Genomic DNA, 27,967 nt, shown 5'->3' on the forward strand with positions numbered 1-27,967 from the left:
CGAACTTGAATACATTCACAATGCCAATGAGCTTTTTCTTTAGGTATGTGACATGCGGGCTCCAGGTTAGGTCACGATCTACGATGACGCCTAAGAATCTATGAGTGCTCTTATATGGGATTGATCTGCCATCGATGCACAATGAGTAGAAAGACATCGGTTTGCGTGTAAACGCCACCGCTGCGCATTTTTCTGTGGCGATAGTCAAACCTTGCTGGCGAAGGTATGTCGATGTCATTGTTGCCGCTTTCTGCATTCTTGCGCGTACTTGAGGGCGTGTCATGCCGGACACCCAAATGCAGATATCGTCAGCGTAGAGAGATATATAAGCCGTCTGTGGCAGCATTTCAGTGAGCCCCACGAGGACCAGGTTGAAAAGTGTTGGACTCAAAACACCGCCTTGTGGCACCCCACGACTTGTGAAATACTTATTCGTAGACCCATCTTCAGTTAAAACGAACATGGATCTCTTTGTGAGGTAGCTTCTTACCCATCGAAAGACACGACCTCCAAGTTCAGCTGCTTCAAGAGCATTGAGAACAGCCTCGTGGGTCACATTGTCATAGGCACCCTTCACGTCTAAGAACAGAGCTACCGACAGCCGCTTCTGAGCTTTCTGATGCTGAACAGAGGTCACTAAGTCAATAACGCTATCAACTGAGGACCGACCTCGTCGGAAACCAGCCATAGCATCAGGATAGATGTTATAATGTTCCAGGTACCATTCCATGCGTGTAAGCAGCATCCTCTCCATGACCTTACCAACGCAGCTTGCTAGTGCTATAGGCCGGTATGATGCCAAGTCGAATGGAGACTTTCCGGGCTTCAGCAAAGGCACCAGGCGACTACACTTCCACTCATCAGGCACCATTCCATCATGCCAAGGCTTATTGAAAATGTCCAGGAGACAGCGCTGTGCCTTCGGGCCTAGGTGACGTAGGGCAGTATAGGTCACTCCATCCGGACCTGGGGACGATGAGCGTCTGCATGTGTTCAATGCCGCATGAAGTTCTTCCATGGTGAATGCAACCTCCATTTGCTGATCTCGTGCGACTGGAACATCCTGTGGCATTAGATCGATCGGTATAGAGATGTCGCCGGCGATCTTTGCACAAAATTCCCCAGAAACATCAAGCTGTGAGCGACGTTGATGTAGCGCCAGAGCGGCGAAGGGGTGACGCTGTTGTGGATGCGAGTGAATACCTCGAAGAGTCCTCCATACGGGAGACAAGGGTTTTCGAGGGTCTAGCGAGTCACAAAAATTCTTCCACCGTTGTTCATGAAGTTTGTGCATTCGACGCTGGATTTTTTTCTGAATGCGTCTGGATTCTCTGAGGTCAGAGATAGATTTCGTGCGTCTGTATCGTCTTTCGGCACGTCGGCGGACCGCTCGAAGTTGTTCCAACTCTTGGTCGAGTGCCGTGCGCCTCGATTCTTTCGAACATATCTTCGTGGAAGTCTCCATTGCATAACTAATCACTTCTTCAATGGATTCCGGTGGTTCGTGTATGCACTTGCTCTCCACTGATATCTGAAACTCTTCCCAGTCAATAAGTCTTGAATGTCCAGGGGAAGGAGAATCGTCCAAACCTCTGACTGTCACGTACGTGGGGATATGGTCACTGCCATGTGTTTCAATATCTGTGAACCATTGGACTTTCGTGACAATGCTATGCGACACTAATGTCAAGTCCAGGCAACTGCTGTAAGTTACTCCTCGGAGATAAGTAGGGCTGCCGTCGTTTAGCACCTGAAGCCCGTGCTCTGATGTGAGATCAACTAGGTCTTTGCCTTTTCGATTTGTCCTGATGCTTCCCCACAATGGATGATGGGCGTTGAAGTCACTCATCAATATCCAAGGTGCTGGAGTCGTTGCAAATACACCATTCAATGTCTGTTGATCTAGTCGACCTGACGGCGCTATATATGCGCCTATCAGCGTAAACGACAACTTCTTCTTTTTAACATATAGACAGACGTAGTGATTTTCATTGTGAGACTCTACTCTTTGGAGAACGTAAGTGAGTTCTTTACGGATGTACACAGCAACTTGACTTCGCTCAATGCACGTTGAAGAAACGAACGATTCATAGCCCGACAGACGAGGTATTTTTGAAAAATGCTGTTCACAAATGATGATGAGGGGAAACTTATTTTCGAAAATGAATTGTCGGAACTCAGGCATTCTTGACTGTAGACCTCTTGCGTTCCACTGAATTATGGAAGCACGCTTGACTTTTTCTCGGAAAGGCTGATGCGGTCTATGGTGCGCCATCTTGTTACTGAAGTCCGGCAAGAACTGGTTCTAGTGTGTCCAAGATTTGCAGCGCGCATTTAGCGGCAGGGATCTGTAGACTATCCAATAGAGTGCGAATAACACTCATGAACGACCTCAATACAGAAAAGACTTGTACCTCTTGGGCGGACAGACTGCCTGCTGGGGGAATATTCGTTGTTGTCTGTCGATATTGTGGTTCCGTAGACACGTGTACCCGCGGTAAAGTGGGCCAGTCAGAGCCGGATGTTCTCTGTAGCGCCACAGTGTCTTCCGGCACCTCTGGACGTACCCCACCTGGTGGCGGGGGCGGGGGAGGTCTCTGTGGTCGTGGCGGCGGTGGTGGTGGCGGTGGCGGCGTTAGTGAAGGCACCTTCGGCACAGGACTGCTTTTTCTTTTCTTTGAGCACCGCCGTCGACGGGAACGCCGTCGTTGAACAACCGTTACCGCTTCCTTTCGTCATGATCCGTCTTTAACCATTTGTCTCAGAATGCTCCTCTCTTTCTTCAGTACTGGGCAGTCTTTGGACGAGGTCTCATGGTTCCCGTTGCAGTTGCTGCATTTTAGGAGAGTTGCTTGGCAAGCCTCTGCTTTGTGGGGTCCGGCACAACGTGGGCATGCTTGCTTGTTGTTGCACACAGCACTAACATGACCCAGTTTTAGACAGTTGTGGCACTGTAGTGGTCTTGGGATGTATGGTCGGACAACGTGACGAAAATGACCGACCTTTACATGTGATGGGATGCAATCACCTCTGAAGGTCACCTTGATGCAACGGGATTTGCCAAGCCGGCATACTTGCAATATGTCCGTTGCCCCAGTAGCTGGCTTTATCAGTACAGGAAGGTCTGCGTTCGGTATGGAAACATCAACGTCATAAATGACGCCTGTCGTCGTGTCACTATCCTGCGGAATGTAAGTTCTGAGATAGATGCCTCCAAGCTCAGTGACAGTTCGCAGGGTATGTAGCGCAGCCGGGTGCTCAACGTCTATGGCCAGGATATTCTTCCGTGGGTTGAGCCTAATATCCTTTATCTCATTAGGCACGATAGCTTCGAGACGCGCTGATACCACTTGCCTGTTCATGTTCTTCAGGTTAATCGAAGAGTCGACAGGAACAAAAAGTATGGTATGGCGTTCAGAACTGCACGCCGCCTTCACGGTAGAGACGCTAGCTGGCGAAGACGCGCCGACCATTCTTCTTTTAGCTTTACGCTTCACTGCAGGGATGAAATCTTCGTCGCTGTCTTCACTACTCGCCGTGTACAGTTCAGTGCTGTCACTGGTGCTGTCGTCCTCCCGGCTGTTGCGCTTCCTTGAGGTTGACGTCGAAGGTGACGCCAAGTCCGGATTGCGTACGGTGGGGCCTGGATCCATCACTGCCCGCAGGAGAGCGATGATCCTCGGATAGAACGTAAATTCACACAAAAAACACCAAACGAAATAGGCAGCGTTCGGCAGAAATACACTTCGTCCATGTTAAGGAAACTGACCACTACGCCTATACCATTACTGAAGGTACTATATTGTACCATCTGAAAATTGTAACGTATCAACCACTACGATTATAGCACTGGCAGTCCACTGGCACTACGATATGTGGTATTACAAATTGTTTCTGTTCTTTTTAATCCCATAGCGGTAATAATATTATACCTACCTTTTACCGGTCCCCGACGTCAACAGACCTCTACCGGGGTGCGTCACAGCATGACGTCACCGGTGCACATGAAGGCGGTGGTTGGCAAGACAGTTTCACTGGTGGCTGAGCGTGGTACAGTAGCGCGGTGTTTGGAGCTAGTTTACTTTTCTTTTTCAAAGCTTGAACGTCATGTCACAGTGGCAACATTAGCTGTACTATGCGTAGTGCTGCCAAATACGACGCGCAAATTTGCACATGTAAACCTAACAGAATTGTGCACGATATGCAGCAACGCTTCTTTTTTAAAAGATGTTACTTCAGAGAATAGAGAGAAATAAAGTTTTTTCATTCATTCACTCATGAGAGAATAGCAAATCACAGAAATTTCTGTCGAAGGAATGCATACACATGCAGCGCTGTCATGCAGAAGGATCCCGCCGACGGAACTTTCTTGCCAACCAGCACCTGCTCCGACGGAGGGGATGGTGGACGGGGCAGTGACGTCACGCTGTTTGCAAACAGGGAGAGCTCTATTGACGAAGTTGACATGTGACTTCATGTAGTGACGCCGCAATGACGGTAGCAATATTGGTATTCTTTGGCGTCATTATGACGTCACACTATGATGTTATTATGTGGCGTCATTGCTCGCCTGGAGAAGGTCTCGTAGTTTGTATTTTTTTGTGTCCGCGAATGGACGCGGATGAATGCGAAAGGACTCTGAAGAATTAAGCAGGTGTCATTTGCACCTCTGCTGTAATGTACGTGGCATTATATTGTCCAATTCTTTATGCACAGGGGGGGGGGGGGGATCAAAAGTTTCCAGGCCACTAACCAATGTATTTCTACGGAAGCGTGGCCTGCGAAATTTTGACCAGGGCTGCACGTCTTCAGATCTTTTCAGACATGTTTCCGTAGCGGTGTGATACTGAGGGATAATCACTTGCCAGTCTGTGTGGCAAGTGGAGCAAATGGGAGTGGTGCTCGTTTGCCAGCGGCTTCGTGTGTCAGGTGCCTCGGGCATCGGTAAATCGGGCCGTCTTTTGAGGTGATCCAGCCGTTAGTAAGAGTGCACCAAGCAAGAACCACAGGCTGACAGGAGATCGTCTGAGCCGACTGGGAGGCACCGCGGCCGCCAATCTCCTCTTCGACTGTGCGGGTGGCATGTTCATCTGGGAAGCCCTCCTGAGGCTTACTTTCGTCTTTTCCCGCTCTCTGAGCCCTCAGCCTTTCTCGCCACAGCCTCTCTCTATTTCTGGTACTACCACTCAGTTACCTTTCTTGGTCACGTTCTTGCTTTTATGTTGCAAGTTCCTAGAGGGATCGGTTCGCCTTATTTCTTGTTCTTTTAATCGACATAGCTCTGACTCACGTACCACATCCCATACGCGCGCACCCAGGCTCCTTTGTTGCCGCCTGTACTAATCGAATTGGGTGTGGCTTCTACATATCGATCTTTGTTTTATGTATCCGCCAACTCTTCGTCGCTGTCTTCTGTAGGCCTGCGGGCCGAACCATTGATTGCGCTTTGCTAGCGGCAAAGACAGAAGGAAAATACGTGTATGTTTCGGTGGTGATCACGATTTTGAGCTGCTTGGCAGTTTCTTATTGGAACATTTAGGTGCACTTGGTAAATATTCGATGAATCTATCATCGTTATTCTGCAGTACTGAATAATGTAACACACTGCAACATCCACTAGAGTTTTTTTTTACAAAAGCCAGAGGCTCAACTACAACATTTGCAAACGTTGGGTGTTGTCTCAAATAAAATTATTAGGGGTTGCTGACCTTTGAAAATATTGCTAGCTTTCAGCTGGTGTGAAGGAATACGTGGTTCACTAGCTCCGAGCTTACATCGCGATGCGTATTCCGCACCCGCCTTAGCCTTATTCTGTTCACAAAGCTAAGTTAAGCCCTGCACCAGTGCCCGCACCCAACAAAGCAACAAAGGTTCAATAAAACTCGTCGCTGGCCCATTTGGTTTGTACTTTAAAGGCAGAATAGGTATGAGAGAGAGAGAGAACAGAACGAGAAAGGCGGGGAGGTTCACCAGGGCTGAGCCCCGGTAGGCTACCCTGCACTGGGGAAGGGGAGAGAGGGAAGGAAAGTTATAGAGGAGGAGAAAAAAAGGTCACCGACTGGGCCGACGCGTAACAGTTTCACATCACAAACGGTAAAACAGGCCGGTGTCTTTGAGAAAACGCAACAGTGCTTTCGTTCCTTTTCGGAATTGGGATGGGCAGTGCCATGGTCCCAATACTTTCTCGACAGTGAAATCACTTCTGTCCAGTTGATTTAAGACACTGCGCAGGTGAAGCCTCTCGGTTGTGTATGTCGGGCAGTAACATATGAGGTGTTCAATAGTCTCATCGACGGCGCACTCATTGCACTCCGCGCTGTCGCGCAGGTATGCGAAAATTGTGCACAAGGGCACAGTAAAAGAAATATTGAAGCACGGAGAAAAAAAAAACACGCACAAATTTGGTGGTTTATATTTTTTTTTCCCGCTGTGTTCACGTGTACAATTTGCACACATTCCGCTTACCCGCATTTCATACTGCGCCCTCGTGTACAACTTCAGAGTACCAATTTACGTTTCAGGGCAACAGTGCGAGAGTCACAAATTGCGGCATATCTCAATATACGATGGTTTAGCTGTTGGTAAAAATAGTTGGGCAAATGATTGCAGGAGCCATTTATTTTTTCTTCTATTTCGGGTCACCCCGCCACGGTCGTCTAATGGCTAAGGTACTCGGCTGCTGACCCGCAGGTCGCGGGTTCGATTCCCGGCTGCGGCAGCTGCATTTCCGATGGAGGCGGAAATGTTGTAGGCCCGTGTACTCAGATTTGGGTGCACGTTAAAGAACCCCAGGTGGTCAAAATTTCCGGAGCCCTCCACTACGGCGTCTCTCATAATCAAATGGTGGTTTTGGGACGTTAAACCCCACATATCAATCAATCAATTCTATTTCGGGTCAATTCAAACGTCTCTTGTGTCGTAGTGTTTGGATAACAAACGTCTCTTGTGTCTTGTGTTTGGATAACAAAGTGTTTTTCTATTTTTACACCCATTTTTTTTTTTTGGCGATGAAGAGCAGCTTTTTTCGTGTGCCTGGGCAGGAAGAAACATTTTCCAGCGAAAGTAGGGAAAACAGGAGCCAAGCTAGGGAAAACAGGAGCTAAGTTTTACGTGCGTACCCGCGTCTGTGCAGAGCAAGAGTAGCGATGAGGAGCCGAGTTGAACGCACTACGTGCTGCGCGTGTGTTTCAGCCGAAGTGAATTATGTTGAACGCCCGAGTACAAAAGACACACTGAAGATTGCAACAAAAAGAAACTATGGAGGAGACACCGTATAGCATATTTAATGGCGCGGAAAGAAGCAAAACGCGACGAATTCGGGCGCAAAAGGACGCGGCTGCGGCGAGGTATACGGAAAACAGCACTCTTCCTAAACATTGATTTATGCACCCGCTCCGCGAAACCGCACACGCAGCCGCGCACGCTTTACGTGCAACATTTTTTTCTGTTCTTTTTTTTCTTTTCATTTTTTCTAAAAAGCGTTGAATTGCACCCGCTTCTTTTTCAAGCAAAACTCGCAGCTCCCGGAACAGCATGTTCTGTGTTGGCTGTTACCGCAAGCCTATGGCCTGGCTTTGCAACAAGTCATTATACGATGATGCGGAACGGAGGCTGATGCCATAGGGTGGAGACAACAAAACATGCACGCAATGTAAAAAGAGCCGCATTCTCTACGTATCGCTGACACAACGTTGCAGGGCACCGCTAACGGGCAGAATGGAGCACGTAGAGAGGAAGAGCACGATGATATATGAGTATGCAACAGGGGTTATCCGGTCGCCACGTTGTTCGACGAATGACGCATGCCTAATAGGCGTGGGGATGCGCGTGCCAGCTGCTGGACTTCATAACGCGAGAAGAAAAACAGCGTTGTGTTTTTTTAATAAACAGCGGACAATTTAGCATCGTTGGAGAAAAGAAAAGCTCCTTTCAAAGTGAAGTATTCGAAATCGAATAGTATATTTGACGCACTGAACGCTCCAAACAGACGGAAGTACATCGAAGTTTTTGGCATTGATAACGACCCAACGAAGCAAGTTTAACATTTCAAGAACAACAAAAAAAAACAGATGCGGTACACCTGGTGCGATAAGAAGGTTGGTTGCAAAGGCTGTCGTAAAATTTATATATCGCCAAACAAACAGCCAGGTTATTAGTCCCAAGTATAAGTCCACAAGTATACATATGCTTTTAAACAGTCATAATAAATTATCTATAATTCATAATAATTATACAACATTAAGAAAGTTACTGATTATGTAAACCACGTGTCATCACAACAGGTATAATAATTGAAGACATAGCGAAATTTACAGCGTCTAGGTATATTTCAAGACACACTAACATTTACCGTTTCTTCGAGATATTCGTGTCCTCTAAATTTATAAAAACTAATTTTTTTGGAAGGTCTACTTTTAAGCATGTAAGCATGTACGAAAAACATTTAGGCCACTACCTTTCATTAAAACAGTTTCCTCCAGTTTCCAGAACAAATAATCAGGGAATATATATATATTGAAAAGCCCTATAGGTTGTTGATATTTTGTGAAATAAAATGAATATAAAATTGATCAAATCGGTTTACTGATAAATAGGTAGGCACTGCGGACAAATGCTGCTTTGTGACTATAACACAAACAATAACATAGTCATCTATATATGTAGAAGGCTGACCTAATTAACCGAGGCACAAACTCATTAGACCATCGGCAAAGAGCATAGCGGTCCCTAAAAGTAAACTCCTGCAATTAATCTTCACCAGAGTCATCAGAACCAGAAATATTTGCACGCCCCTAATGAAGTTACTCGACGCCTAATAGAGGTTTCAAAGGGTGCTATCTAGCAAAAAATGCTGACCTTGCTTTTTCAGGAATCTCTATTAATAATTAAATTAGACGTTCACATTGATCGTTATTGAGATATCAAATATGTTATATGTCGAGAGCTCTCCAGTGCGACTCTATCTTGAATATGATAACTACTCCTTTCTTTGTAGCCGTGCTATGTAGCGCACGCCCGTACACATATCTCTGTGGCAAGGGAGGCTCCTATCTTTGGATGCACTGTCTGATCCATCAGATCCCCGGAATAAAACACTTTCATGTTAAAAAAAGCTAAGTAACTCAAGAACACAATGTACATTGTTCGATTACGCTCGCTAATACTTCCTAATTGGTAATTTGTACTTAAAGTATAAAATTGGTCTTTGAAAACTTCTCGGTGCCAGATGTTGGCGGCTTTCCGGAGTTTCAAATAAATAGAAATCCTACTTTTAAAATGTCCACACTTTCAAAATTAATCGACAACGACAAATCGGTGACCACAGGGAACTCAGCAGCATGCGAGCAATTTAATGGCATGCTTGGTTTTTTCTTTAATCACTGCTGCCAGTGGGCTTTTTAAATTTTTTTCAATTCATAGCGCTGTTCATTACTCGGTTTCTCGCCGAAACAATACAAGCTTCATGAATTCCTCGTGTGCTGTTCACACCACGTACGCACGTATACGTTTCAGACGCCACAAAATGCAAGTGAAACAAAGAGTATAAGAAACGGTAGCAGCGAAGTTGGAGACTTTTTCAACGCATTGGTTCGGCCTAAGCGGCAGAACAATATTCAGAAGCAGCGAAAGCAAAATAAACTAGTTTTCCTTCTTATGAACCTAAGGAATTTCAATTTCCTTACCCGGTAGTGCATTTTCACGCAAAAATATCACTTGTCAGCTTGACAATATTTTGCTTCGTTTTTTCCGGTGTACCCATAGCAACTCGGCTTAAGCGGAAGCCATTAAATTTAACTAGTGCGTGCCGCGTGGTCGTGATAAACGACGTTCAATTAGTCGTCAAGCGTAGGTGTCACGCATGGTTTAAAGTGCGTATGTATAGATTTATATGCTTGGCAGTCCTAGGGAAGTAGGGAGTGACAGAATAAAAAAACTGAGGCAGCAGCTGTCTGTTGGTTGCACCACACGCATTTTATTTCTGCTGAATTACCGTTATATTTTATGGTTTTGTTGCGCGGCTGTTGCCTCGGCTCCCACTCTTTCCGGAGCAGTGCCATTCATTGCGAAATCTGACTTGCGCAACATTTAGTAAAGATGTGGCAGCGTCGAGATTTCGCGTTCGCTCGTATTACTGGCTGCCTAAACTGTGCGCAAGCGAGAATCACTGTTCTTTAACATTTTGCAGAGTGAGGCTCACTAATTAATAGGTGCATGCATGCAATTTATGCAAACGTTATTCTGTATCTTTTCCTCGTTTTGTTTACCTTGCGGAGAAAATGCGAAGGACGTCGACGTTTGAGAGGAGTTTTAATTAAACGACTGCGGGCAATTCATTCAGGAACCTCGTCTGCGTAACTGACAATGCAAGTGCCCTTCAAACAGGCTATAAAACGCAAATTACGTGGACTTGTATGAGTTCACTAATTCTAATGCTTCTCTTCTGTTGAACCAATTAATAATAGCAAAACACACACACACACACACACACACACACTTTTATTTTTTTTAACATTAGGGTCAGTAACTTTCGCCACGTTTGCTATAGATTATTGCCGATTAAGACGTGCTGGTGATGAGGTTTACTACTGTAAGGTATTTTTTTATTTGAAAGAAAAGTATATACAACGATGAACTACATCATTGTGTACTTTACGCCTAGTTCACGTGGGTATGATTTATTACTGCAGTTTCTCGAACGTCGGTGCGACCGTGTCATCCTCTTGCATATCCCCACCCTGGTGGTCTAGTGGCTAAGGTACTCGGCTGCTGACCCGCAGGTCGCGAGACCGAATCCCGGCTGTGGCGGCTGCATTTTCGGTGGAGGTGAAGATGCTGTTGGCCCGTTTGCTCAGATTAGGGTGCACGTTCAAGAATCCCAGGTGGTCGAAATTTCCAGAGCCCTCCACTACGGCGTCCCTTATAATCATATGGTGATTTTGGGCCGTTAAACCCCACATATCAATCAATCGATCCTCCTGTATATGATACTTCACACCAGCTTGAGTGTTCTAGCGCCCACTTCTTTCGTTGCATCTTGATGATTGATATGTGGGGTTTAACGTCCAAAAACCACCATATGATTATGAGAGACGCCGTATAGTGGAGGGCTCCGGAAATTTCGACCTCCTGGGGTTCTTTAACATGCACCCAAATCTGAGCACACAGGCCTACAACATTTCCACCTCCATCGGAAATGCAGCCGCCGCAGCCGGGATTCGATCCCGCGACCTGCGGGTTAGCAGCTGAGTACCTTAGCCACTAGACCACCGCAGCGGGGCTTTCGTTGCATCTACTGCACGCCGTACAGGACATTTCGATCCTTTAGATGTTATGCGCTTTAGAGTTGCATCTTGATTGTTTGAAGTTTTTCTTTTTTTTTTCACAGACCTTGGATCTATGAAATGAGCCGGATGCGTCTCTGCACAGACTCAATGCTTAGTAATTTGAAAAAGATTGCGTAATCATGCATTTCGTTAAACTGTACTTTTGCCTGATTGTGTTGAACGTTCCATGTTTTTTTCATTGTGCTGAGCAATTCTGTGCACTCCTGCGAATTCTTCAACTTGAGACAGCAGTATTTGTAAATAAATAAACAAAATTTTGATTTAGAGTCATTAAGGAAAGCGACCGCGTTGTCCAGATGCTTACGGGGCTGAGCTGCTCACCGAAAACATACTATCTCAGCCATGGCGGTCACGTTTTGACGGAGGTGAAATGCTATAGGTTTGGGTTTCGTGCGATGTTAGTGCACTTCACAGAACCCTAAGTGATCGAAATTATGCAGAACACTCCTCTACAGCGTCTGTCATTACCTGAGCTGCTTTGAAAGAGTAAGCCATGTAGACCAACCTGATCAAGCAACTTTGAGGGGAAAGTAGAGGAATCGTACAGGGGCGCACTTTCCGTGGCGCTACGTCTGTGATATTGATTATTAAGTGGTGTGGCAGTGTGAGGTAGCCGCCGCACTCACCTGACCAGGCTAACTGGCGTAACAAGAACTTTGCCCTAGACTGATGATGATTATTATTATTAAGATGATAATGATGACGATGATGATGATGGTAATTTTATGTACACGAGAAGTGGCGCCGCCCTTGTTTAAGAACAATAACTCATATATTACTTATTGAACAGTATAAGTGTCACAGTAGGTCACCACGTTTCGTGAAAAGACTCGCCGATTTTTCGATTATTTCTTAGGGTATCTCCTACACATTCCTACATAAATGATAAAATAAATAGTTAAATGCCACTTGCCTCGGGAAAACCACGTTATTAATATATAAATAGCCGCTCTTTCTGAAGGGCTTAGTTTACGTTCAAAGCTGCACAAGCCCCAAAATGCCGAGCTCCATTGTCTTCCCGCATACATTCGTCGTGCCACCTTCTCCTTCGCACCCGCCCGCGCAATCGTTTGCTTCTATTGCAAGACTAGTTGCCCTGGAGAGCGCGCTCCACGGAAGAGGGGTGAAACAGCTTAAATTTCCGGAAGGCCCTCAATCAAGGAGCCAAGCTTTCGTCCTGCACTGTCAGGTGGAATCCAACCACTCGCTCTGAAAAGGCTGCAGAGTTCTCCGAAGCGACGGCACAATTTCCGTTCTATACGAGGATACGGAAATGAGAGGGCCCCAAATCCATTACAATGCTTTTCACATCTGCTGTGCTGTCCGCTTGCGCGAACCTTCCATTCAACGTTCGAGGTATATTGTTTTTCTCACTCACAAATACCGCCGCGTCGGTTTAATTTTTGCGCTTACTGTAGGTTCGAGCGTTTCAACGAAAAACGCTGCGCGCGTAAATTAATGGACAGGAGATAACGTCAAGCTCTCAGAGAGGCTGTATCCGCCTCTGCGCAATGATTGTCTGAGTGAACTCCTATAGCTTCGGTACACTTGTTAAAGCGACGAGTTCGCCAGCTTTTGTCTCGATAAGTGGAGATGGTACACTGGTTGTATTGTCCCACCATCATGATAATAGCCCGAATAAAAAAAGTGGTTGCTACATACAAACGCAGTTTTCGCTGGCCTCTGCTTAATGCCTGCCGTTGGAGCGTCAGAAGCATGTACGCGTGATCCGGTCTAGTGCAATCAATAACGATCATTGTCCAGTCCCCGAATCTCCGATGCATACAAACTTAAACTTAACATAGCCTGGTAACACACCGGATAACAGCGTCCTCAGTCGCATCTGAATAGGTTGTTAAAAGCGAGTGCTGTTCCTGTCTACGCATTGTACATTTCAATGTTGTCATTTCAAATGTGGTTATGTGGGCTCTGCTTATACTGCATGCTCGTGCTTCAAGTGCCACAGTGTAGTAGTAAAACGGTAGTGCAACAAAATGAATGGAGGTAATGGTGCTGTTTTCAGATGCGCATAGACGACTTAAAGGTTCAGCGCTGTGGACCAGAATATTTGAAGGAGATAGCACATATAAACATTTTGCTCCGATAAAAAGCTTGTAAAGTTGAACGACGGCTGGAAGTCAGTGATGAACCAAGCAACTTCCTGAGGAGTTCCTCGCTTAACTAAATTTGAAATCTCCAGCTTCGCTTGCCGAAATACTGATGTGATTATCAGCAAGCTGTGTATGAGGGGAGGGGGGAGAAGAGAGGGTTGACTCTGGATTAATGTCGACCACATGGAGGTATTTATCGTGCAGATATAATGAATCTGGTCAAAAAAGCATTGCATAATTTCGTTCCTATCGAAAGGAGGTTGCTGTGGCCGGCAATCAAACCGTCGTCATAGAGCTTAAGAAGTTACTCGTTGTGGAGGTTTATCCTGCCAATTCGGGCTTGTGCTTTCTGTGCTAATAAAAAAGTTACCTCTCAGACCTCACACACTTCCGTTGCCGGACGCGTGATCCTAACGCGTAGAATCTGAATCGCCAATCAACCAGCATATCGTGGTGTCAAGATCGTCACCCATGCAGGCATCTCTAGCATCGCAGTGCCCATGGAAAGTGTCGCGCATAAGTGCACGACCTTCAGTGCAGTTATTTCTTGGCATTGCTCAACACATCTTCAGCAAAAAACAGCAAAAAAAGAAGAAAAGAAGACCTGTCTTGCTGCGCAGCTAACTGCTAACGGCGCAACTTTTTGGTAGTAATGTAGAAGTATGTCGCTTTGTTGCCAAACGGAAGACGTGCGCTGCGATTGTTGTTCGGTTGCGCGTGCTGAATCTCACTGACTTTGATGGCAGGATCTTCGCTTGCTAGATACTGTGACACTGTCCAAGATACCGTGGAGAAAGGGGAAATGGTTCTGTTCAAGGCATTTAGTGCTGTCTGTGATATGTCGTGAAGTAACCTTTTCTGCGTAGGTATATCATTAAACATATACTTGCGCAAGCATATAAGATAAAATGCTGAATAATTACGCACTCTTTTTTTTCCGTTGTTTCTACGGGTCTAATAACCGGTTACGCACAATAATGAGTTGTCAAATGGAGGGTATCAATCTCTGCCAATAAGATGCCTAAAGTGTAGATGAGTTGGTCGCACCGCTGCGGTGGCCTATAGTGAATATGATACTCGGATGCTGACTCGCAGGTCGCGGGATCGAATCCCGGCTGCGGTGGCTGCATTTTCCATGGAGGCAAAAACCTTGTAGGCCCGTGTGCTCAAATTTGGGGGCGCGTTTAAGAACCCCAGGTGGTCGAAATTTCCGGAGCCTTCCACTTCGGCGTCTCTCATATTCATACGGTGGTTTTTAGACGTTAGCGCCACATATCATGGATGAGTTGGTAAACCATGTTAGCTGGAAGCACGATCGCATATCTGAGCATAAAGAACTACGAGAAGGCATGCAGACGATGACTGGCACAATAGCTTGCAGAAAGTTGATTACTATTTGCACTCGTGAAATTTCTCCCATCACAAAAAAAAAACAATCCCAACGGAAGGGGTTGTGATTGGCGATGCAATTACAACCGTAAACAGTACTATAATCTAAGGGTTGGCTATACAAGTCCATAGCAATCCAGAGACTCGAAGCTGGTGAGAAGCAGACGTGCCGCCTGCTTAAGCGCATTTCTACCAAGAATGCCGGACGAAAGAAGCCAAGCTTTTGAGGTTCGTTCAAGCTTTCGTGATAAGCCGTGTACTATACGTTGTCCCTTATCTTGAATTGGGCAGAGCAGATGAAGACAAAACTAAAGCCATTATAAGAAAAACATCAAAACTACATTCTACGGCTTCCCTCAAACACCTCTACAGTAAAGCTTTTTGGGTTGAGCGTCTCCAATACTTTGGATGAGGTCATAGAAGCTACCAATGTGCCACAGCGATAAATGCTTTTGAGAAGTAGAACTGGAAGGAAAATCGTGGAGCACTTGGGGCTCGAGCGCAACGGATTGTTCCAGACAGACAGCCAGCCTACCTAAATGAACTAAGGACAGACTGAAAATTACACCTCTGTTGAAAAAATATGCATCCGGTGTTTCACGAAGGCAGATGCAGACCAAGCACATTCAATTCCTCTCTTTTCCTGGATACGGCCTTGGGTGCAAAACATGTCCAGGCCCTTAAATACCACGCCACGAAAGGCATTGGTTTTAAGGGGCGAAGCTCCTTATAGCATTACCTGGTCGGTCGTCCTTCCGCCCTGCGTAGCCAGCATATCCACAAAGTGAATAATGATGAGTGGGACGAAGCATCCATCCGTCTGGTGCGTTCGCTAGTGTGATAGGAGCGGGCGGGCAGACAGACAAGAAGAGAGGCAGACGGACGGGCAGACGGATGGATGGACGGAAGGACAGACGAACGATTCGCCTCACTGATCATCATTCACTTCGTAGATACGCAGTGTCTTTTTTGGACTGTCACAGCCATAGGTCAAGCTCACCAAAATTTTACCCCAGCAGACATACTCGGGCGCAAGCTCTCTGTGTTTTGCCTTAACTGGACTCACTCGGACTTAAACTTGCCCAAAGTATTGGCGAGCTAAGTACTGGCTGCTAGTCGTAGGTACTCACGATGCGTGATCGACCCATACTTGCCACGTACTGCTAAGCCAACAAAGCGCTTGGACTCGAATTGTGTAACAAAACATTCGCGAAATCTCGTACCAATTCAGTGAAGCTTTCTGCCCGTCCCTTGACGTTGCACATTGCCTCCAGGATCGGCCCACCTTTGACCGATCGAAGAAGACAGGTGACGACATCAAGATAGCTTCAGGATGAGTGCACAGCTTTCGTGACCGGTGACGTCATGGTGACGTCGCAATAAGACGTACCCTATTATTTTTGTTTGACTTTATGTAAAGACATGTAGGCACACAAACTGGGCCACTGGCTAGAGCACCGTCAAGACATTGCTGTGTGCCATCGTGTCCCTTCCTTTGTCCCGTCTTGCGTGCAACACTATTTATTGTATCCTCCTTATCTGACGCCATCGATCAGTTCAGAACGTTCTGGTGGCTATTGGTGTGACTTCTGTGATGGAATTCACTCCACTGAATTTTTCGCGGGCACGACCCAAACAATTTTGTGTCAATATGAGATTTCTCAGTTTTTACGTTCAAATCACGTTATTAATGTGATGCAAGAAACATTAAAACATTCCGCGTGGATTCTGACTGCGTAAGGTACTTCAATGTGCGCGCGATAAAAGTGCAAGGGTTTTCGTACAGGAAGATGTGCTATGAGAAACTCGCGGCCAGAATGATTACCTACGTTATCGCATTGTTTATCGTGGCCAGATAACCCAATTTTGTGCTCGTTATTTTGACATATGTCAAAATAACAAGCACAAAATTGGGTTATCTTTGCGTCTATTTGCGTCTATTTCTCTGCTCGTTATTTTGACGTATGTCAAAATAACGAGCAGAGAAATAGACGCAATTGTTTGCCTGTCTGTCGACATATAGGTGCTATGAGGTCGGACATGTAGTAAGAAAGGTTTGTACACTTACGCTTCTTTTTCTCTTTCTCTTTCATCTTTCCAACCGCTGTTTCTTCGACTTACCGGATACTCGAAAGTCGTCGGTCTTCCCGTAATTGTCCTGCCTTTTTTTCTAGTTTTCTTTCTTCACTGCCTTTTATGACAAAATTCGCTCATTTATATGAAATGTGCCAGAACTTTTAGATAGTAAACTTCTCATAGGCATCTTCTTGGTTGAGGGCACCAATTCAGGTTTGTTGGTTTGGTATCGCAAGCTAAGGACAAAGACAAAGGACAAAAGAAAACACATTCGACAAAACACAGAGCTGACAATTTTTAGAACTTCTAGTGGTTCTTTTCATGTTTTTCGAAAGATGTGCACTGACCCCACCTGACAGCTTCGTCATGATTTCACGGATGATTCAGCCTCCTAAATACACCTATATATTAAGGAGTGGAAAATAGGTGGCAGAAGTTTTCTAGTTAGCCTAGGTCATTTTGGAAAGCGTGATATGTTTCTAAGATGGACAGTACACATCCTCAACTGGTAGATTTTTTTTCGCATTTTTGAAATTTTAAATATTACTTCGGCGTGAAGGAATGGCTTGACGTTTTCAATAAAAGAAAAGAAGACATGGTTTCCTTAAAAAAAGACCGCTGTTAAAAACAAAGTAACCCCTTTTCTTTTATCCTGCTATAATTGTCTTTATGTTCACTTGAATTTCCGCCGACTTCTTGGCCAATCCCTCTTAGTGGGTAAACGCCAGAACACAAGAACAAGGAAGCAAGCAAAAAATGAGTGCTAATGTGTGTCCTCTGGCTTTAGTTGCAAGTCATTTAAAATGTAAGTACCAAGCAAATTGATAAAATAGAAAAATAGCAACTATTCTAGAGTATCAAAGAACGCTTGATTGAAGCAAGCAAAAAAAAAAACTGGTGTAGCAAGATCTAAGTGCTGAGCAAAAGAACTGTATAAAATCTGTTCGTCGCTTTGATACTTTCACGTCTAAATACAGTCTCGGAAATATTGATGAAGTGAATAACTTATAATACTAGCGATAATCAATACGTGCACGCCACATAAAACAACTCTTATTGCGAAGTGTATAAGAACAGCGTTGCAAACGCGTGGATGTAGTTTGAGACCTTCGGTCTTGCATTAATAATGCGCTAGGGCACTGACCTCGTCGCCATTGTGATGTTCACAGCAACCAGTTGATACGAACTATTTATCACGTCACTGCCTTTGTACGCGATCTATTGCTGCGTTCTTATGACGACTATGCGAGTAGGGGAGACGCTGAGATAAAACAAAATAAAGAAAAGTTGGTGTAGTAATCGATTCTGGCATGCATTGTTAAAGAAGCAAGAAACGTTTCGCAGGAAAACAGCTAGTTAGTGGCATAAGCCAACCGTCGATTCACAGAATGCCTGGGAGTAACACAGCGTTTGTTGTATAGCCGGGTTCGCATACACTCAATTTTAACAACGTGCTTCGACCTGTGTTTACAATCAAAGTAACCAAGCGACACCATTGGGCTAAGGTTTTTGTTTTTTAAACCTAGTGGATACCGCTGCCTGCACGTTCTTGGTACAACGCTGTGAAAGGAGGTGACTGAAACTATGATCACTAGTATAGACCACTAGTATAGATCACTAGTATAGAATCGCTTAGTATTGTCGCTATTGTTACCGGCAGGCTTGTATGTGCCGCTGTTGAAAAATAATGATCAAGACCAGTTTGCGAAGAAGACGACAAAGTCGTATCGCCAGTGATCAGACCAGCCAGACGTCCTGCTGTACATTTAGTTCAAGGTCTTTGTTTCGATATAACGTGACGATATTTAATAATTGAAGGCGTTTGACGCCTCATCGAATACAAATAGAAACCGTCGCGGGCGTCGGCATCAACGCGAACTGCTTGAAATGGCAAAAGAAAAGACCCATTACTGTTTTGTGACGTTACCGATCGCCAAAATGTGTGCAGTAACAATGAGGGTCAGCATGACGTCCCTATGACGTTATCGCGCGACATCATCGCTTGGCAAGAATAGACCACAATCTCGGAGGCAGTGCTACGAAACCACGTGAGGGGCACAAAACTGCGATGCCTCTAATCTTGGTGGCAGTACAAATGATTGTGCACAAAGCTCAGAGTGATAAAGCCTCAGTATACAATCGACTCAGGGAAGGTGGTTTTCGCATCTAAGTCGCTTTAGGCGAAACTATAAAGGGTCACGTGAGCTCTTGATGAGCGTGGGCCAAGAAAGCGATGGCGCCAAATGCGTGGTTTATTATGAAGAACAGTTTAGTAAGTACGTCTGCACTTGCCCACCACAGACTGAAAGAAAATTAGATTTGTAATTTTTATTCCGAAGTCATGTAAAAAAACGAGCAAAGAGCAATTGCATCGAAAGCACCACAAGTTATCAGAACCTCTGAAGCAACGTGTAATCCAGTTGCGCACTGAACTAGCCCTACAAAGGCTGCCCGTAGACGTTACGCCTCGGAATGCATCGCAACTCAATGATCGAAGCATTACAACAGGGCTGGCTTTGAACGTTCGTGCGAAATGTAACGAGACATCCATCTTATTTCGCTTTCGCACACTGACCTCGTGACTTATTTTTGCACCATGAAGCACCGTATCACTGAAGAACTTGAGCATCCTCGGAGCTTCCCCTTATAAAACCATGGTAGTAGATAAAGCTCAATTTCACTAGCACAAGCGAATGAAAGGTAAAGCTCAAATATTATTAGCAGACTACAATAATGTGTAAAGTAGAAGATTGCAAGACATATATGTTAAATGGAGATAAAGCGGAACATTGTAGCCTTAAGACTCCGGAGGTGTGAATATTAGAGAGAATATATGAGCATGAAGGAATCGCATTTAAACTCAGGTGGAGTTTAAATGCCTGTAGAGCCTGTGAACCTGTAGAGCCATTTGTCTCTACAGGTTCACCAAAGCTAGTTCGACGATGTAAAGTGTCTCATAAAGTTGATTCCCAAGTCCCTAACAACAGACAATGAAACTACATGTTATTATACTGCGAAACAAAACTGCTTCTTATCCATTTCCGCAGAATTTACGGAGGATTAGATCTCGTTGATGATCCTTTACGGAACAGGGAACCACGGCGACCACCCTACAGCTGCACAGTGAGTCTTCCTTTACCCTCGTCAGTCGAACGCCAGCCTTTTCAACTCGGTGAAAGCGGGCCGCAGTGTCGATTTTCGTTTCGTGAGAAGCCATTACTCCGGCACTCGTTAACAGCGTCCGCCTTCCTAGTCATTCACGAAAGATGGTGAAGAGGGTAATTTCTGGTGGCTCTCGTTAACACGTCGCGAAGGGAGAACGCTGCACCTTTCGCACGTTTCTGGCAACCGGCTCCACCAGCGCCTGCAAGCGAGCCCTATCACCGAGGCGCAGGGGTCGTAGACACCAGTGTCAGGCTCGCGGGGCCCCGGATAATAAAAGCATTAGTATTCAATTTGGTCCAGGCCCTCTGCAGGAGAGCCCATTGGCGCAAACACGCTCACCACGCCGTATATCGGTTACGGCTTGATCGGCTGGCGGCGGCCACTTTCCCGATGCCTCCGCGTCTTCGCCTATATCTTCTTATACGACCCGCGGACGTGTTTGCTTTGTCGCCGCGGAACTCTGCTCAAGACATTTCGGCCTGCCCTCGTGAAGAGGTCTCTGCGCGTAGCATTTACGCCACTGGGCGCGGAGGGCATCGCCAGCAGGGCACGCCGCATTAGCATCCTCTCTTTTTCGTCTATTCGCGGCACCTCATCAGGGCGTTTCTGTGCTAAACCATAAACCGCCGTTCCTGTAGGTTCTCCTGCTGCTGGCGCTTCTGCTCTCTTTACGTGCCGGCCGTCCTCTGCTTCGCTCTTTGCTTCCGAGTTGTTCTCACTCCGTTCCAGCCGACAGCTGCGCATTAAGACGCCCAGCTCGGCGAGGATGCAACGAAGCTGAATCCACGATGGAATGGGCGCGCCGCGCGCGCTGTATTTGCGATGCTGATCAGGTGGCGCGGACGCCCGGCTGCATCTCGTGCCGCGCCTTTCCGACGCCTCACTTCATTGTGCTCATATCCGCGGCGCACCGCGCTTCTGGAAAATGAGGGGTGCGTGTACGCGTGTTTTCGCATGTCTGGCGCAAACGAGCAACTACACCAGCGCGCGCACGCCTTTTCGCCTTCTCCATTCTTGGCGTGCGCCACTGATCACCAGAGACGCGTTCACTGTCAGATGGTAGCAGATCCCGATGACGAGAGTTATCCGACGCGAGATATTCCTAGTTCCTTCGAGAGTCTGCGGGTGACGAGCGTGCCTGCTGAAGAAACGCGCGTTTTCTTTCTTTCAGGGAATACGAAGGTGGTTGCTGGGAATAATAACGTACAGAACGATAAGCTTGTTTTTGCAGCCTATGGAGAAAGTTATCACGGATTGCAAGGAGGCTCGGTTGAATCACGTGCATTCTCTCCTTCACTATGGGTGTCATATGCATACGATGAACGTGAGTGATCGTCTCGCCAAGTGTTTCGAAGTTTTGATGAATAGTACTGCGTATAGCTTTAGAACGCTGGCCTGAGCTGCTCTATGATGAAGTAGTTATTCCACTACTGACCAGACACTTTCTTTTTATGAGGTCACTTGTGCTACTAGGAAAAAATACGTACGAACCTATTGCACGAGCTTGTTAAATAAAGAAAAAAAGTTTGGCTGTAAAGAATAGGAGAGAGTTTAATATGAACCAAGTGGTTAAATAGTGCGACAGTGCGTGCCCAGATAAGATCGAACACCATGGTCTTGATAACCAATTCCGATTGTGATGAAGTTCACTGTGGGCCTGGACAATAGAGCCAGAATAAAGGTTTCGAAGTTAGTTATGTGAAAAAAAGTTCTATCTGGGGTTTGTCACAATAAATTCCTGGAATACAGGTGTTTTGTGTGGTTTACCGTGTTTGGGATTTATTTCTTCTAAAGATTTCAAACTAGTAAAGAATATCATTCATATATAAAATTTATTATCACTCGTTCTTCGAGGGCAACAAACACAGTTATTAAGTAACGCACTGTTTTCTACTTAAGCGCGTTCAAAGGTAAGAAATGATGACGTTGACTGAAAAGCATTTTTCACCGCTAATATATATATATATATATATATATATATATATATATATATATATATATATATATATATATATATATATATGTATATATATTTATATATATATATATATATATATATATATATATATCAGGCGAATAGTTTTTTTCCACAAAGTTAACTTCGAAACCACTATTAAGGCTTTGTTGCCTAGGCCCACAGTAAGTTTAATCCCACTAGGGAATGGTGACCATGACCTAGGTTTTGATCTTATCTTAACTCGCCCCCCTATTTCTGCTGCAATAGCGATTTGATATCTAAGCTTATTCCGGTGTTGCACTTTTGCCAAAAATTACCTTTAACTAAGAATGCGTCCTTCAAGTGTGCACGATGGCTACATGTTCCTGCCATCTTTGTGCAATCACCGAAATGACGTTTCGCGATGCTGAAGGATAGACGACAGCAACATTACGAACGCCTCGCCCTGAACCGGATATGCGCTACCCTGTTTATGTTCTTCTGTGACGCTTGCTTCATGTGTTCTCAGGATCATGGGTAACCCTTGCTTGTACTAGAAACTTTACTCCTTCAACTCCCTCACCGCTACGGGCCCTAACTCTACTCACGGCAATAACTAATCGAGGTAAGTTCCTGCCTAAATGAAAGCAGAGTGCTCCCGAGCAGTTTGTTGGCAAAGTATGCACGCGTACATAAAAAGCTCACGGGGCGTGATGAAGTAACTTCATCTAGGGGCGAGCTTCCTTGGACCTAGCAGATAAGCTGTAATCGCCAACAACTTTCCACGGCTACCAGCACGGCATAAGGTGCTACCAAAAGTAACATTTAGCCTTCTCAGCTATGGTGTTTTATATGCATGCATTCCATTAGCAGAGACGTGCTGTGACTGCTGGATTCCACTCCTACCCTTCTTCAGACCACCGTTCCCCTAGAATATTAGTTGGGGCTTGATATAAGTGGTGTAAGTGGCATCTTCGGTGGACATAACTCAGATTCTTCGCAGTAGCCTTTCAGTGAGTGGTTTCAGAAAGAAATGTTTGGTTGGTTTTTGGAAACATTTAGGGAACTAAAAAAAAAAGCGGAACCCGCACTAATCCGCCAAAGCTCTGAAACTGCGAAACTGGACAATTCTGAAGAGTATGGCTCGTTACTTCTATACTTTGTTCTTAGGTCATAGCTATGCAACGCAGATTGTTTCTAGTTTGCTTCTACATCGCTGCTAGACTTTAGCTTGGTGATGCTGGATTGTTAAAACGTGTATTTTAAACGCAGATAAGTTCGAATTAGAGCACAGACAATCGCAGACATGACACGAGCATGTCGTAATTGACATAAGTCTTCTATCGCTTCGGTGTCGTGTTGCAGCCACTGTTGCCTCTCTTGTTCTCTAGTATACGCTTTCGTTGTATGTGCTTGGGGTCCTCGGCTCACCGCCATTGCTTCGCAGTCATTCTTTTTTGTCTAACTCTTGTCTTCTTTTTGTTAGTGAAAGTTGTAATTAGTGGGATTTGCTTAATTTATGTGGCACATAACCCTTTTTGACCTTCCCGTTGCCTTCTTCATTTTCAGTGGACCGGTAGTATGTTGTGAGAAGTACAGTTTTTTTGTGGCGCATAGTCGCTTATGATGAAAGTTTTTTGGTATGGGGTGATGGTACGGAGAACAATTTGCTGAACAACTTTGCTGTTAATAGTTGAGTCATTTGGACGTTAACCCTATAAAGCTTGAAGTTTTTTCAGAAAAGAGAAATAAGCATTCGAATCTGTCGTACTTAGTAAAGAAAGTCTGGTTAGCGCACCCGGTAAAACTGCAAGTATGTTCTCCGCGGTTTATGTTGCTGGCAATGTTTATGGATCTCAAGGTCTACAACTCGCAAGAAAACACAAATATGCAGTGAACTTTTACGAGAGAAGTCAAGAATATGTTAGTAGAGGTCGATTGCTCATTTTGAAGTGCGGTCGACCATCAGCAGCAAGCAGCCAGAGTTTTGTGTAAGGTCGACTCGTATAGTCCCGTGGAGCAAACTTAATTTATCCTTTCAAGCTTTCTCAGCTTTCTTGAAAAGTGCAAAATGTCTACTCCTCAAATGTGAACTCTGCCACTGAATTATGTGGCATGGCAGAAGTTTGGTATTTTTGGGGGGTTTTACATAGTATAGGCCATAAAAAGTGTGCAACAATACCCCGTGTTACAAAAGACGCAAACTTCGTGAACACTGCTTGTCGCAGGAACTGTCGTTTCGACAATTGGGCTTGTATTCTTCAAATTGCAGTCATGAAAAAGGAAAGTCCGCTTACATAAACGCTCGCTGAGGCGACACCTCGTGTTCACGAATGTCGCATCTCTTAAGCTCACATGTGAACTATTGTTATTGATAAGAATTTTCTATTGTTTTAAAAATTCGCAGAACCAGCGGGTTTTCACGTTTAAGCGTGAGCTAACATGAGTTACATTAAATGAATCTGAGCTGACAAACTATAATAGCCCACGTATAATTGCGACGTGTGTGGCGCGTCAGAATTTGAAAGCGAGACCATGACCTGGGAAAGGAAAAGGAAATATTTTTCTGTGTGGGGTATATATATTTTCCGACAATTTTTGCGCCTATACTGAACGCCTCTGATCAAACTGGTGGTGTCAACTGCATTGAAACATATTTTCTTGCAGAACTCGCCTTTTCCAATCGGAACAAAGGCCGAAAGAGGATGTAATCTTCTGCAAGAAAAAAAAAAGCGACACTTCTGACTTACTGGGTCGCAGAATGGAGACATATTAGCTGGAGTTCACGACTGGTTATGACTCTTCACCAAGCAGGCTTTCGTCCTTCATGTTTTCTATATGAAAGTCGAACGACATGATATTAGCGTCCTTTATTTCATTCTCTCTATACTCGCTTCCAGATGTTTGCACTTTAACAGTAGTATTTCAAGTGAGTTGTTCAAGTTTTATTTGAAGTTTGTGAGCACACCAGAAGTATTATCGGCAGCGTCATAGAAAAAACACGCACTCAGAGATTATTTTTGATTGTTTTTTGCCATGCACGTCCAACGCTCTCAAGTTTATTATTTATATTTAGAGGTTCAAAATAAAGAGAAAAAAATGCCGCCATATCCACGAAGTGAATGATGATGAGTGGGCGAAGCTCCGGAGGTAAACCTGGTAAACCATGAATCCTCCGTACATTTTGCCCACTCGATTTTATTGCAACGCTCCCCATAGCGTACGTCGCCGCACTATATCGAACGATGACACGTGCCATATGTGGCATCATTCCTATTTTATAACACCTCGCATCTTTCATAATCAACTACACGTACCGCCGTCTAGTTTATAACATCTTGCATCTTTTGGACGGACGGACGGACGGACGGACGGACGGACGGATGGATGGACGGATGGACGGATGGACGGACGGACGGACGGACGGACGGATGGACGGATGGACGGACGGACGGACGGACGGACGGAAGGATGGATGGACGGACGGACGGACGGACGGACGGACGGATGGACGGACGGACGGATGGACGGACGGATGGACGGACGGATGGACGGATGGATGGATGGACGGATGGATGGATGGATGGACGGACGGACGGACGGACGGACGGACGGACGGACGGACGGATGGATGGATGGGTGGATGGATGGACGGACGGATGGACGGATGGACGGATGGATATGGCTGTACCCTTTAGATCGGGCGGTGGCTAGCGTAATACTACGCTAGCCACTATATGTAGCCACTGTATGTAGTCCCCTGTATGTAGCCACGAGAGGTGGCTACATACAGGGGACGCACAGCCCACGCCTTAAGGAGCTTCGCTCCTAAAAAAGCGAATAAACGAAAGCTGATCCAATCATCGCAACTCAAGCGAAAGAAATAAATCAACTGTGAAATCAACAAGTGCTTGCTTTCTATCAAGTCCGGCTTTCCACATTTTATAGAGTGTAGTGTACTTCAGGCAGCAATGCATATATGATTAAGTTTAGCTGGCTTTCTTCCTCAAAAACTTGAAAAGACTTTGAGGCTTTGAAGAGGCTTTTATATTTCAACGGCCGGTTGAGTTATCTCAAACCAAAAAGAAAATAAATGGAAGGTGCTACCCTCCGACAGACGGACGCGCAATAGTGGCTACCGGGAAAGTGACCGCTCTACGGCCACATCGACACAAGCGTCAATATCGTGGATCTAGCCCTTCGCCTAAAGCTCGTTTCTGGCATGACTGCTCTTTTGTGGACTCGAATGGTTACGCAGTGGAGCGCGAAATTTCTTTTCTCCGCTCAATCTCAGAAATTTGGTGGGGGTCAGTCTATTGGTGTACATACTCGACCATTCATGCCTAAAGGTTGTTTCAGAAATCGATCTCGTACCACGTTTTCTATTGTCGCCGTGCCCGGAGGGAATCGAAAAGGTGTTGTAGGCCCCACAGCTCACTTCAGAGTATGAACTAGATATTTATTTGCTTTTCGCGTTGGTTGAGTCGTCCAAGGTGGGCGGCGTTCATATTTAAAAAGGTCGTTGGCCTGAGCTGACAGCAAAGCCGTGTTCACCGCACGTCGCTGGTCTTTAAGGGTTGAGTGTGTTAGCTGGGCCTCACACCGCTCGACGCCCGGCTCTATGATGGGTGGTAGTGATGGATTGCGCCAACACTCCCATTCAGTGGGGTAGAAAGCATTTATTGAAGAGCAGTCATTTCGGTAGTTTGGCAGATATCTGAAGCTTCAGAGGACCGAGTCATTTCCTTGAACTTCAAGTTTCATCTGTGCTATGAGGTTAAACGTCGGTTCAGCTCTTTTCTTTTCAGCATAACGCCATTCAATATGTAAAGGGCCGCCCCGCCGCGGTGGTCTAGTGGCTAAGGCACTCGGCTGCTGACCCGCAGGTCGCGGGTTCGATTCCCGGCTGCGGCGGCTGCATTTCCGATGGAGGCGGAAATGTTGTAGGCCCGTGTACTCAGATTTGGGTGCACGTTAAAGAACCCCAGGTGGTCAAAATTTCCGGAGTCCTCCACTACGGCGTCTCTCATAATCAAAATGGTGGTTTTGGCACGTTAAACCCCACAAATCAATCAATATGTAAAGGGCTGCTTCTGATTATTTTTCTCTTTCCTAGTGCTTTTATACTTTCCTGTTTTTCTTCTTTTTGTGTGCTTGTGTAATACTACAATAATGTTGATGAAATATCCGGATGAAATACAGCTTACCTTTACATGTTTCTTCATAGATAAATTAAAGAAAATTAAACATCTCATCCTTTCAGTGTTGGTTCCGTACATAAGCTTTTTTATGTCCACTCAAACTTTTCTTCAAATGCTGAATGTCTAATGCTAGGAAGCCGACAAAATAAAGCCTAAAACGAGCTGAATTTTAGACACACGAGAATTATTTCTGCGTATGCGGCACGCACGTGTTTACAGTGCAACGCTTACAAAAAAAATACCTGCACGATCAAAGCGAGGACTCATTTGCAGGGCGCCTGCCGTGAGTGCATGTCGCTTGGAATACGACTGTAATGCAATCCTTTTTTTTTTTGCAGGTGGTGGATCGTTTAGAACATGCTATATTGATGCAACCTCGAATCATGGAGCCTACATGAATGTAAAGTTTTTCTTGACGTTATGGGTGAATATATGCACAGTCACGTGAATTCGAGCCAAGGCAGCAAAACGCTGCCTGGGCTCGAATTTACAACAGCTCTACAAACCTACAGCTATACAGAACAAAATGAGGGAATTCGAACTTTCTCTGCTAGCGGCACTTTCCGAACCGCCTTCGCCGCAATTTTGCATTCGTCAGGTTAACGCTGCCGATGTCAGTTTTTAGGGGCGAAGCTCCTCAAGGCGTGGGTCGTGCGTCTCCTGTATGTAATAGCCACTTCTCGTTTTAGACCTTGGAATGTCACCTGGATGGCGGTACTTGTATACGATGCATATGTGAAGAAA

General features: G+C 45.4%; 1 protein-coding gene across 1 annotated transcript in view; it reads left to right on the forward strand.

The window, feature by feature from the left end:
• The window catches only part of LOC142813907 (uncharacterized), a 116,949-nt gene that overhangs the window by 4,481 nt on the left and 84,501 nt on the right, over positions 1-27,967 (forward strand). The window contains exon 2 of the mRNA XM_075891865.1: positions 27,562-27,623. Within this exon, the coding sequence (XP_075747980.1) occupies positions 27,618-27,623 (6 nt within the window). The 5' untranslated portion in view covers positions 27,562-27,617. The remainder of the gene's footprint in view (positions 1-27,561; positions 27,624-27,967) is intronic.

The sequence above is a fragment of the Rhipicephalus microplus genome, chromosome 4 (assembly GCF_043290135.1).
Source record: "Rhipicephalus microplus isolate Deutch F79 chromosome 4, USDA_Rmic, whole genome shotgun sequence".
In the NCBI taxonomy this organism is placed as follows: domain Eukaryota; kingdom Metazoa; phylum Arthropoda; class Arachnida; order Ixodida; family Ixodidae; genus Rhipicephalus; species Rhipicephalus microplus.